The sequence below is a fragment of the Sinocyclocheilus anshuiensis genome, unplaced genomic scaffold (assembly GCF_001515605.1).
Source record: "Sinocyclocheilus anshuiensis isolate Anshui unplaced genomic scaffold, SAMN03320099.WGS_v1.1 scaffold957, whole genome shotgun sequence".
NCBI lineage: Eukaryota > Metazoa > Chordata > Actinopteri > Cypriniformes > Cyprinidae > Sinocyclocheilus > Sinocyclocheilus anshuiensis.
Window position 1 is genome coordinate 193,502 of NW_015557101.1, and position 14,116 is coordinate 207,617.

Genomic DNA, 14,116 nt, shown 5'->3' on the forward strand with positions numbered 1-14,116 from the left:
GTAATAAATTTCTGCCTTTGAACGTTGCATATCACTGACCTCCTCGACACCGGTCACATGAGCTGCTTCTCTTATCCAGTCACATCTTAAATCAGTCTTTGTATGCAAATATTAGGATGTCCCTCTCAGCCACAGAAAGCAAATGCCGGCCGCTCCAATAATACCTTGTCCATTATTTATTCTTCTCTGAGTGTTGCTCTCTCAGTGGAGAGGGTTGAGACTGGAGCGGTGCCCCATATATTACGTGGCCTCCTGACAGAGCTCTGCAGGCCTTTCCATAAATTATGGTGCTCATTTCTAACGTGAACACAATGCGTAAAATATTTATCAGCGTCTCTGGGCTCTAAAGCAGTGATAGAGAGGCGGAAGCAAACCGTGAAGCTCTTTCTCTCATTTCTGTTGACACTGCCGTCTGTGAATATACATTCTCCTTAAAAACACTTTTCAGCCTCTCTGTAATGTACATGCGATTCATAATTCACTGGAGCCTCTTTCACATATCGCTTGGCCATTTGTCAACATACTTTTCCAAGCAATTTTCTTTTTTATGCTGAAATATATGAACCTTAATATAAAATCGCTTTCTTTTTTCATCCCTATCACAAGCCAGATTATTCTCATCCTTCATGGTTATCTGTGCTGGTTGGGTTCTGGCTTCGATTTCCTCCTCTGAGTGTAACATTGGGGGCTTTTTACGTTTTACACAAATAAACAAATATGCATGGTTTGGCCTTAATATGTCTGCAAGCACATGTTAAAAGTGCAGATTAAGCATCAGAGAGAGTTTGTGGGAGGCTCTTTGTCACAGGTCACTTCATGAATCACTGTTGCTAATATGGTGTTTTTCTCATTACATTCTTGCAGTTTGTTAAGGCTGAATGTTTTTCTGCTGCTCTCATTTTCTCGTCTTGTTCTCCTTCCTTTATTATCATTTAACTTCTTGCACTCAACTTTTATTTTCCTCCATTTTCTATTTCCTTTCCACTCTTTTCTTGTCCTGTCCTTTTCTATAATTCAATTTGCCCTTCCCTTCCCTTTCTTTTCATTTCCTCTTTTCTTTGTTTTTTGTCTTTTATTGCTCTTCCGTCTTTTCTTGTCCTGTCCTTTACTCCCCTTTAACTTCTTTTCCTCATTTCCATTATTATCTTTTTTCTGTTTTCCCTTCATCTTCCTCTTTCCTTTCTTTTCCTTTGCTTCGTTCCCCCTTCCTCTTCCTATTTCCTTTTATTTCTTCTTTGCTTTATTTTCCTTTCCTGTCTTCTATTGTTTTTCCTTTACTCCGCTTCCCATTCTTTTACCTCTTACCCATTTCTTTTCTTTGATCATTTGCTTTCCTCTTTTCTTGTCCATTCCTTTGTTCCCCTTCCCATTTCCTTTGCTCCGTTTCCCGTTCTTCTTTTCTTTTCATTTTTTCCTGTCCTTTCCTCCCCTTCCTGTTCTTCTTTCCTTTGCTCCATTTCCCTTCCCCTTCTTCTTATTTTCCTTTCTTTTGTTGTCCTGTTCTTTCCTTTTTCCTTTTTATTTGGTCCTTTCCTTTCCTTTTTCTTTACCGTTCCTTTCCTCTTTCTCATTCTTGTCTTTACTTTGGCTTTACTCTGTTTCCCCTTCAATTTCCACTTTCTTTTCCTTACCTTCCATTCTCTTCCCTTTCCTTTTCCTATGTCATTGTCCATTTCCATTTCCCTGTTCTGTAGGTTATAGGATCAGGCTGGGATCAAGCACAGATAAGAAGGACACAGGCCGGCTGCATGTAGATTTTGCTCAGGCTCGAGATGACCTGTACGAGTGGGAGTGCAGACAGCGCATGCTGGCCCGGGAAGAGAGGCACCGGCGCAGGATAGAAGAGGACCGCCTGCGGCCCCCCTCGCCGCCCCCCATCGTCCATTTCTCTGAGCACGAATGCAGCCAGTTAGGAGAAAAGCTCAAAGGTGGGATATGTGACGTGTCATTCTTCTGTCACAGTGATTTTGTTGCTTTTGTCTGTCACACCTCTGTTGTTTCCTGATGCTTGTGAAGAGGCTCCTACAGTCAGTCTGCCTGTTGGCTGGATGCATCAAAAAGCTATTTGTCTCTTTGAGTTTGACGTTCCATGCGGTTTAATAGAAACCATCTGTTTTGCGAATGCATCTCGATTCTCTGTCTGAGAGAGAAAAGTGTATTATAGAGAAGCTTTTGAGATTAAATCAGTTGAAATTAGCCATGTGTATTAACCACTTTTCCATATGTAATGGTTTATATGCAGTGGGAATGCAGTTCTGCTCACTTTTCTCAGGTAATAGATGAAGGGACGAGAGGACAGGATGATTTTGCATGCTGTTTGCTGCAGAAAATCTCAACGGCATCCTTATATCTGCTAGATTTTTCTGTATAATCAATCAATGTTGGGCAGTTTTTGAGAATTATTTTTGAATCCGTTAGTTCTGACTTATTGAGTCTAAATCAGATAAATGAGCAACCAAGTCTGATGGAGAGGGATTTCAATTTGATGACACATTGATGCAGTCTTAAAAGGGTTGATGGATTATTTGTTTAAATTATTTGACAGTGTTTTTTGATTATCTGTAGTTAGGACTTCCATAAATAAATCAAAGCCCCCTAGAATTCTCAGGCAGACATGTGTTTGTGTGCTTTACAGGATTACAGCAAGAAGAACAAAATAATAATTATTATTATGTTTGTCTTTTTGTTGTTGTTTTGTAAAGTCAGTCATCTTCGGTGTGCAGACAGCAACATTGCTTCATCTGTTGCACAGTTAACGCCAAACAGCTCAGCAAATCTCTGCCAAACTCTTCTTTTTGTTTTGTTTTTGTTTTTGTTTTTGTGTTTTTAATTTGCGGATTTTAAATAAACTCAACAACACTAAAGAATAATAGATTTCTGGAAGAGACTCCCTGTGGCATTCATTACAGTGATTTTCAGTTTTCTGTTTCTCATCTCATTCCCAGCCGAAAGTTGCAAGCCAAAGCTTTGTAGTTCGGAGCAATCAGCTTGACTGTTTTCCGTTCTCCTGCACACACACACACACACACACACCTGTGTGTCTCAGGACTTCATGAACAACTGAATCCATTTTTTAAGTAATATTACCACTTTTAACAGAAAGCACACAATAAAATCCGTGAGTTATGATTGACAAGGTTTGATCATCCAAACCTGTTGCATGCTGTCGATGTCCGTCCCTGTCCTCTTGTCCTCTCCTAAATGTCCTCTACTTTGCTAGTGTGCATTCTCTGTCTTTTTTGACCCAGTAAACATGTCTTGCTAATACGTTTTGACACTAGAAGGTCCCAGATGAGAAGTGTTCCTCTCCAACATTGTACTCAGCTCTCGTCCCACCATCTGTTTCTCCCCCACCGTTTTTTTCTTTCTGCACTCAGACGACTCCAAGTTTGCCGAGGCCGTGCGTGTCCTGCTGACCTGGGTGGAACGAGGGGAGGGAAACCGCAGAAACGCCAACAACATCTATTCCATGATCCAGTCCTCCAACAGCCACATTCGCCGGCTGATGAACGAGAAGGCCGCCCATGAGAAGGAGATGGAGGAGGCCAAGGAGAAGTTTAAGAACGCCCTTGCTGGGATTTTAGTACAATGTGAGTGTTACAGATGTTGCTTCTGTCTTAAAACCTAGCAAGCTGCTTACCCAGACAGCATTTTTGGGCATCATGAGCACATTTGCAACGCACTAGGCTTGGAGAAATGTTAAATTACTGATGATAAAATAACTGTTTACTACTACAAAAAAAAACAAGAAAAAAATCACTTTGGGGTTTTCAGGCACTCAGACACATAAAAGATTTCCAAATAGAGCTGGAAATTATTTTTAAAAATGCTGTTTGAGGGGTTGAAACGTTGATTCAAATTAGTATTGGATTTTTGGGCTTCTGCTGATTTCCATTATTAGTGGTTGTGGATTTTACATGAATTATGATAGCTCACAGATCAGAGCTCTGCTGTAATGAGACCCAATTGACCCAATCGCAGCTGGTGGCTGTAGATTTGCATTTCTCTGAGGCATTGCACAAACCCTGAAATGATTTCACCTTTCAGAGCAAATGTAAGGGCAAATACATGACCACTGACTAATACAGAGATTTGATAACACATTTCACACATCTTCGGGTGGTTATTTAAATTTTATACGCCACAATTCACATTTAGAACAGTTAGGCTTTATATATGAAAATGTGTGATCAATAACTTGATAAACAGTACCGTTCAAAAGTTTGGAGTCAGTAAGACTTCTTGAATTTTTTGAAGGAAATGTCTTCTGCTCTTTGCATTTATTCGCAAAACAATACAGTAAAAAAGTAATTTTGTGAAAGTTTATTAAAGCTGAATTTTCAGCATCATTATTGCTGTCTTCAGTGTCACATCATTCTAATATGCTGATTTGCTGCTTAAGAAACATTTCTGATTATTATCAATATTTACAACCAAACTAGAAACTAGAATAGAAAAACAGCATTTATTTAAATAGAAATCTTTTGCAACATTATAAATGACTTTACTGTCAACTTTGATCAATTGAATGCATCTTTAAGTATTAATGTTTTGCAAAAAAAAAAAAAGTATTTTCAACCCTAAATTTTTGAATGGTAGTGTATGTCCATCTTCTAAATTGGTTTTGTTGATTGTTCAGGAACAATTTGTGTATATTTCTTCACTATAAACCATAGGTATCACTTTATAACTTTTATTACACTTAGTGAGCATTATCACATTCTGTAATTTTTAACAGATCATTAGAACTGCAGAGCAGCTCACATCAGGACTAAAAGCTTCTTGTCTGAAGAGCCCAGTTGTGTGACGTCAGCGTAGTTTCATCCATACTATCAGACACAAAAGGAAGCATTCAGTAAATGGGTGCTGTCAGCTACCGCATGATTACACTTCACTTCCTGCCATCATGATAGTGCGCTCAACGCAGCAGTGCTTTGTACTTGATTGATCCAATGCCCAGAGAAATGGAAATACCACTCACACACATATAGTTTCCTTGATGCATGGCCAGGCGTAATGTTCAGTGTGCTTTTGATTCAATGTGTGGGGGGTTGTGGCCATATAGAGAGAATATTTCATTGAAATGCAACTGGGGTTCAAGAAATGGAACAAAAATGAATACAGACTTATTGAAAGGTCAAGGCAGAGAAAATCTTGCCTTGAAAATTAGAAATTTGCAAAACAAAACAAAAAAGTTAGTGTGTTTGAAAATCATACATATGCATCTGTTGAAGAAAGTGTAATTAAATGTTCCAGCGTGGCGTGTATTTACTGAAGTACCAGCAGGAGGCATTCAGATGTATTCATTTAGAAAGCTACACTTTTGAATGCAATGGCAAAGGTTGTTTTACTGTTTACTCTAAGAAAATCTGCCCAACCTTTGACCTCAGAAGCAGTTTACGCTTTGCCGTCAGTTACTTTTACACTGCAGCTTTTCCACGATTGGGTTTTATAGTGTTCACGCTTTGAACTGAGATCAGTGTGGACCAAAGGTAAGTTCTCCAGACGCCTCTACCACTTTGAGCTGAATGCAGAAGAAGGTAGAGTATGTGAAGCATTAGCGCACAGCTACAGGCCTGTCATCTGTAACCTATCAGGCATGTGTAGATCATTTAGCTGCTTAGTCTCTGGACAGCACACCTGATGACCCTTCATAGATTAAAAGTAAGTAACTCCAATCACTAGATTGTCATGACTAGCTTGACTGATTGCTCACATAACCTTGACTTGAGCTTGTAGAGAATCAGATACACTTCTGATGACATGCCACTCAACAATGCACATATGCATAGGCTTTTAACTGTTCCATAACACTTTCTGTGAAACCTGTATGTTTGATGCATGATAAAGGTATTCACAATTCCTCATAATGTACTACCCTTCAGATGTTTGGGGTCTTTCTTTGGAAAGTAATACATGGACATATAAATTGTTTAATAAAAATGGCAGTAAAGACATTTATATTGTTATAAAATACTTCTATTTCAAATAAATGCTGTTCTTTTGAACTTTCTGTTCATCAAATAATCTTGAAAAACATCAAATAATCTTGATAATAAAAATAAATGTTTCTTGAGCAGCAAATCAGCATATTAGACTGATTTCTGAAGGATCATGTGACACTGACGACTGGAGTAATGATGCTGAAAATACAGCTTTAATCACAGAAATAAATTATATTTTAAAATACATAAAAATAAAAAAAAAAACAGTTATTTTAAAATGTAATTTATTTAATCAAAAATACAGTAAAAACAGTAATTTTGTAAAATAAAATTACTGTTTTTACTGTATTTTTGATTAAATAAATGCAGCCTTGGTGAGCAGAAGAGACTTCACTCAGAAACATAAAATCTTATTGACCGCAGACTTTTGAATGGTAATGTATGTATCTGTGGAAATTGTCTGTATCTGGATATTGTAAGATGTGTTCAAACCACAAAAGCCTATTTTTAGATGTAACAATATTCCATTTATAGTTCCTTGTTATAGCAAATATATTATGAATAATTCATTGAATTATTTATTATGTTTTATGACTATGCTATAAAATAAAGATACAAGTGGTGAACAAAGGGGGGGGGGGTTGTACAACTCTGCACAAAAATCAGTGCTTTTTCTTTGCAGGTGACTCTGTAACAGTTGTTTTTAGAAAGAAATCGTGGAGAAAGCATGAATGTTAAAGTTCACACCACACTTAGTCATAAAATTAGTCATATTGGCTTTGCAGACTTGCCAGAAAAATCCTTTATCTTTGTGTTTGTTGAATAAAAAGTGAATAATCTGTTTTGTATATATATTATTCAGTAGAATACCTCATGTGAGTCTTTCCCTATAATGCACTATAAAACATTATAATACTTTCATGGTAACACCTTTAAAGAGTAAATGCACAGAAATGTGATGCAGATCATAGAGTTTAATGCTTCATACTCTTGAAAGTGTTATAACCATGGTTAAAGTATTAACAAGAACATATAATTGATTATAAGGTTGCATTATAAGGCATTATGAATTATTCTGCATCAATATACAGGTTTCATAGAAAGTGTTACTCCTCCTATACTGACTCGGCTGCTATTATTATTGATACGATTGGAGTTCCTGGTCCAGTCATGGTTCTCCGTCCCATGGACGTGAAGATCAGGAATAATGCTTGATTTATGAGTGATGTCATACAGTAACCTGACCCAATTTGAATGTCATGGTAAGTTTCTGGATATCCCTTCACAGTCACCACTGCACAACACCACATCACTGATGTCTGTCTATCAGAGCATTGTGCCACATACTGTAGTCGCATCCATCCTGATGGCATATAGAGATGGAGTTTCACAAGCATCCGCAGACATAAACATATTTTACGACTCTTCTCTAGAGACAGGTTAAAATCCAAGGGAGTTGTATTGTTTAGATGAGACAAATCAGCACCTTCCCAGAGATACAGACTTCATCTGCCAGAATATGTCTTTTCTCTTTGTTTGTTTGCTTGTGTTTTCCCTTATAGATATTTCCTTCTGAAGCCTGTCAGGTTATTCTAATGGGTTTAGAACCTCTGCTTGAGGAAATAGTGACAGTACTGATGTTCTACCAAGCCTGCTCGAGCTGTCTGTCAGAGTTATCTTCTATCAGGAAAACTAGCTACAGATGTTCATCAGAAAGGTCATGTCACCTTAAAAGCACCTTCTAGTAGCTTCCCCTAGTATTTAACACTGTCCAGCCTTTTATCTGCATGCAGCAGATACAAAAACAACAACAAAAAAGAAGTATCTGGCACTCTAGTGATGTCTGCACACGTGCAGAACACGCAGAGGAGAGAAAGCATTGTGACAGTCCAGCATCTGTCTTATCTGAACGCAGACAGAACTCACAGCAAAATAAATAATGAAATGCAGGATACCGCTAAAAGCTTGCTGGGGTTGCAGCCCTGCAGGATGATACAGCAGCAGGTTGTCGCAGTGGCAGGTGGGACTCGGTGACAGGGGAATTCTGGGTAAGACTTTTCCAGCTTAAGACGGTGGATTCCGGCTGAGACGGCAGACGGGTGCTGTCACAAACCAAATCTGTATTTGCCCCATCTAATGGATGGTTTGTAGTAAAAGTGTTAATGTTTCTGTAAACAACCTAGCAAAAACAGCTTTCTTACTTTAAGACTGCATTTATTTGACCATAAATATAGTAAAAACAGTATTTTTTATTAATAACAGAAATATTACTATCATTAAAATGAACTGTTTTCAATTTTAATATATTGTAAAATGTAATGTATTGCTGTGAGCATCATTACTCCCATCTTCAGAAATCATTCTAATATGCTTTGCTGTTAGAATGTTCTAGAATGTGCTAGAATGTGAATTTGCTGCTCAAGAAACATTTCTGATTATTATCAATGTTGAAAACAGTTGTGCTGCTTAATATTTTTGTGCAAATATATTTTTCAGGATTTTTTGATGAATAGGAAGTTTAAAACAACATTTATTTGAAATGAATTTAGACTTTTTTGTAACATTATTAAAGTCTTTAAATAAATCTGAATAGTTAATATTGGAAAAGTAAGGAATTCTGCTTTGCTTTTTGCTAGAATATTTGTTTGGAAATTTGAGGCAATGTAAATGCAGACAAAGGCCAGAAACATATTCAACGTATTCAAATTGAGAAGTGAAGGCTTGATCAATGCATTGCAAGTACAGTAAGTGGTAGCTAAGCAGCACTAGTAATGCTGAGATCATGATTTCTATTCCTAGGGAATGAATGAACATAGAAATGGAAATGTATACCTTGAATGCAGCGTAAGTCACTTTGGATAAAAGCATAAATGTAAATGTCCCATATGTATCATGTTTTGTGTTACTGTGTCATAGCCTAGAACTCAAGGGGGTGATAGTGTTATCTTCAGACGTCTGTGCCATTAAATCAACATGCTGAGCAAGATTCCTTTCAGACTGTTGCTCTGCCATGACAGTTGAAAACTGACTGTAGTGAAGACCATAATGATAGCTGGCCTTGCGGCAACGCTGAGAAGAAACATGTCCTTGATTTGCATTATGAACTTGTGAATGCAGTCCGACACATTTCGTAATGATGCATGAAATCAAGCTTGCACAGCTAGAGGCTGTTGTTTTGGCCTGAATCAGACACAAGTTTAACTATTACTACACCATTTTCATTTGTGAATAGTGAACATGCAAAACTACTGACACTTTGTCATGACAGGGTTGCTGAACATCAGACTGAAAACAGTGCACACTTACACACACCTACACAACCTGCAACCATGCATACACTCAGGCACATGCTCTCCGTCCTGGCTTTGCCATCGATCTCTTCCATCAAATTAAAGGATGCTGAAGTCACCATCGATCGGGCCTCTCTCACTCTTGAGCATGCCTTTGCTGCAGACAGATGTGTTTGGCAGCCTTCCTGACTCCCCAGGGTTTATTAAGCCCCTCTCAGGGAGAGAAATGGGATCTCTGAGTGAATCTGCGTAGGTCACGTTATACCATCAGTAATGATGTCATGCATCCATCAAGCCGCTGGCACCATATGTTTTTGTCTCTCAGTCCTGCAGTTACATCACTTAGGCTGATGGATGCTTTGATGTCATTTCCCAGACACTTTTTTTGGATCCATGATGCATTGCACATGCAGAAACTCTTTGAAATATGATATGATGGTCTCAAATGATCTAGTCATGAGAGTAGCTAGTTTAAAGACTTATCGGATATCACTAAAAGTAACAGGCACACTGAGATTTAAAATAATAGTACAGTTGATGAAGTCTAGAGGACAAAACCTAGTGAGATGCCTCGCTGTCTGTTTCCTTCTGAAGGGCCGTTCACACTGACAGTGTTAAATAGCGATAAACCAACCTGAAGTCATTTGGGTTCAACAAGAATTGGCAATTTCCAGTGATATATGGGAGACAGTGAACGTTGCGATGCAACAAAATTAAGAAATCTTGTGCAAAATAACTGAAATTGAATTTTTTGGAATGTACCAACCTTTGCTTTAGTATTTTGCTAATATAAGAGCAAGACATCATAATTAACCAACACAAAAAAAGGCATCACAATCACAAACTAGTTGGTAAAGCACTCCATTCTTTGCATTGATGTATTTTACTGATATTTCTCGAAATTTAACGTAATACACTACCTTTTGAAAGTTGAGGTTGGTAAGATGTTTTCATGTTTTTTGAAAGAAGTCTCTTATGCTCACAAAGGCTGCATTTGTTTTAATAAAAAATACAATACAAACAGTAATATTGTGAAATTATATTATGATTTAAAATAGCTGCTATATTTTAATTTTAATTTATTCCTGTGTTGCAAAGCTGGATTTTCAACATCATTAACATGATCCTTCATTCTAATAAGCTGATTGGCTGCTTAAGAAACGTCCACATTTTTGAATGATAGTGTATGTTTTGCCTTGTCGTCCACCCTTTTGGATGATGATTTTTTTTCTCTACAAAGGATACGTGTGGTGCTGCCTTACGTTTAGGGCACAGGAATGTGCATAATTATGCTGCCTGCTTTTTGGTTCAGCTTTCATGTCATTAGCGCACTGATGTTACCTCAAAACACCATCTAGGTTGGCAGATTGCTAGCTTTTGGAACAGAGTTTATGTCATAGATGTCAGAGCAGCACATTCTATTAGCAGCTGTGATTCCAGCAGCTGTTCCCCTTTCGTCCTGCGCCTTCCTCCTGTCTTGCATTCTCACAGGAACTTGCTGCCATGTATCTCGAACATCCAAAGCACTCACACCCCCAAAATAGTTGATTGACTGCCTCGTCTCTTAATTCTGAACAGATGACTATTTCTGGAAAGTTTGCTTTAATGAGTTTACATAAGTGAGACGTCCTCTCTAATCTATACACACTGAAGTAATGAGCCCAGCCTGTCATAGATGAAACATTCATCTCATTAGGCTTCCACTTGATGTACTCTTAAAATACAGGAGATGCTTTGACTATCCGGCAAGCATGAGTCGATGAAGGGGAGAGGTGTGTTGTGGTAATTGAGAAAGAAGAAACATGAGATGGAACAGTTGATTTCAGGTAATGCTAGGGAATTCATTATTCTGCTGTTTAATCTTCCCAAGAGAGTCTAAAAATCTGTCATTATTGACTCACCCTCATGTCATTCAAACCCTGTAGGATTTTCTTTCTTCCACAGACCACAAAAGGAGATGTTAGGCAGAATATTCCAGCTGCTGTTTTATTGCATTCAACAACAGTCCATAGCTACCAAAGAAGTTCAAAAAATAATTAATCCAAAAAAGAAAATTGTCATCGTTTACTCAACCTCATTTCATTCCAAGCCTGTATGCCTTTCTTTATTCCATGGAACAAGAAGATATTTTGAAAAAAATGTCTCAGTGTTTCTTAGAATGAAAGTCAGTGGGGTCTAATGTTGTTTGGACCCCGACGTCTTTCACAATATATTTTGTGTTCTACAGAAAAAAACGAAAGTAATACAGATTTGGAACGACATGAGTGTGAGTAAATGATGACCGAATATTCATTTTTGGGTGAACTCTCCCTTTAACATGATTTGTTTTTTTTAAAGAAGAGACAGAAATGTAATCTCATCCCTGTAGATACACCAATCACCCCAGCTCAGTGTTTATGCTGTATAGAGGGGGGTAGGGGAAAACAACATCACTTCCTTTCAACCTGACACAAATTTTTTCACTCCTCTGCACCTTCCCAATCGCCCCTCTCTCTCTTTCTTTCTTTGGACGCCCATACTGGCCCCTGCATCCCCTGCCACAGTTGAGCAGATTGTGTCTGTATTCCACGCTGCTTCCAAACAAAAGGCATGGGACCATTTCTCCAAAGCCCAACGCAAGAACCTGGACATGTGGCGAAAGCAAGCAGAGGTTGGTGTTTTCATCTCTTTAAGTGAATGTGTTCATGCTTCACACCTTCAGAATTAAATATGCAGTATATTACTAGTATTTTCCAATTCCCCTTCCCTGCAAGCTCCCCATGAGTACTTGAACTATCCTGAAGTCTGTGTATTTTCTTTTGAGTTGAATGTTAATGGTCTAAATGCTCAGCTCTCCATGGTTGTAAAATGTGACCCGAGTCTGACCCTGAGATTTCAGCGGTTCACAACCGGCAGGTAACATTGAGTCTTTCCTGATAGAAACAATAGAAATGCCAATATCTCAAATCATTGGTACTCCAAAACCCCCAAAGCTCAGTAAAAGAGATATTTCTTCTCTATTAGTGGAAGCTGGACACAGATACTGTAAGCTAATTAATGAATCCACATTTTTGTTGTTGAAGTGTTTTTTTTCTGTGTCTTTCCTCTGTTTTCTGTGGTCATTAGGTAAGTTTTAAGACATCTCTCTGATTATTAGTGTTTAATTAGCACGTTAATTCCCATTGCTGGCAACATTAAAACACTGTTTTACATGGATCAGAGGGTTGATATTGTTTACATCTAATAAAACTGAGAACTCCTGCTATGATGCAAATGATGAGTATGAAATCAACCAAGGACTGGACTGTCCATGTGTCATAAAAACAAGTTCCTAGAAGCTTACAGTAATTAATTCTCATGGCTTTAAATAAAACATGAATTTGTATCTATTGCGCATGATTCATCAAAAAAATAATCATGTTTGTCTGCATAATAGCACATGCTAAATGATTAAAAAAAAGAAGCAAGATGCATCAAGATGTTCTAGTGGGTAAACTTGACCTTCAGCCTCCTTAAAGTGTGTGTTGGAGAACGGTAGTAATCTACAGTCAACAACAAACTCGCATTCAGGTCTGACTTTGTTCTAGTATGTAACGGCCACTTTTAATGATCCAATCAAATGACAAGCTGAAGCCCCATCCTTCCTTTTTTCTAGTTGAATTTTGTGTTTCACTACGGATGGCTTGCAAATGTTGTTTCATGCTCAGTTGAAGCCATTGGAACAGCTTAAAGATGCAGGTACTGTAAATGCCGAAAGAGTCTCCTCACTGTTTAAGGTAGGTGTTTAAAATGAGTTGCACCATGTCCCAAATAATCCTTTATAGTTTCCTATCTCATAGTTGTAATTCATTTTCTCTCATTCATTCCTGATATACTTCTTAATTTCTGTTGAGCAAAAATTTAGTCATCAGAAATGGACGTTTCCATCAGAAACATCACAAAATTTCATCCATTTTCAGCCTATTGTGAATCACATTAAGACAATTTGCTATTACTGCCAGTTAGTGCTTTGTTAACTTCATGAACTGAGTCCTTGATTGACTGCCTTATTCGAAATTTTAAATGACATTTTATCTGATTTGTCTCCAAATGAAATATTTACATGTAGAGTTATTTTAACACTTACACTGTTCTTCATCTGTGAAAGGAGCTTATTAATGCTGCAGTAACTGTGTCCTTATTGAGTCCTTTCTTTTATTGCGTTCCTCTTATTTCACCTCTTTCATTTCTCCCATCAGATGACAAGAAAGGGTATGCAACAACCCAAGAAGCTGATGTAGTCCTCACTTGCTGTTTTCATCCTCCAATCCCCTCATTTGCCCAATGCCCTGGCCACTTGACTTAAGTTGAATTTGTTTAGACTCAGATATGAGCTTCTTCTCACTCCCGGGTTGGCATTGTGCTTTTAGCGTCACCGTGGCTATGACAGGAAGCTCTCTATGCTGTCACAATGAGGTGAAGCCTCATTTGAGAAGAAGAGAGAGTTAGCAGGCCTCTCTCACCTTTTACATTATGAGCCGACCTCAAAACTGTCAGAATCCCTCTAGTATGACAATGCAGGGCTTCAGGGATATGGCAAGCTTTCACAAGCCTTTGAACCTCACACTCGAAATGTTTATGTTCTAACAGAGCCCATTAGTGCCATTTAAACATCCTCTGCTGTAGGAGGAGGTTGCTTCACTCCCGAATCCGGTTAGTTATCTCTGGAGCAGGTGACAGTAAGTGATAGGTAATAGATGACACACTATTAAACTATGTTTACTTTGCTTCTCACCCTTGGAGCTGTTTGGACCCTCGCTGCGCTTCTCTCGTAAATGTGATGGTAAGATGGCGGCGTCGGATGAGTAGTTGACCCAGAGCTACATTCAGGCTTAGCGGAATTTAGAGGATTTTCATCCTCAT

General features: G+C 38.2%; 1 protein-coding gene across 1 annotated transcript in view; it reads left to right on the plus strand.

The window, feature by feature from the left end:
- LOC107677528 (ecto-NOX disulfide-thiol exchanger 2-like) overlaps positions 1-14,116 on the plus strand; it is a 190,263-nt gene that overhangs the window by 146,176 nt on the left and 29,971 nt on the right. The window contains exons 6-8 of the mRNA XM_016472458.1: positions 1,695-1,928; positions 3,378-3,590; positions 11,779-11,885. Of these exons, the coding sequence (XP_016327944.1) occupies positions 1,695-1,928; positions 3,378-3,590; positions 11,779-11,885 (554 nt within the window). The remainder of the gene's footprint in view (positions 1-1,694; positions 1,929-3,377; positions 3,591-11,778; positions 11,886-14,116) is intronic.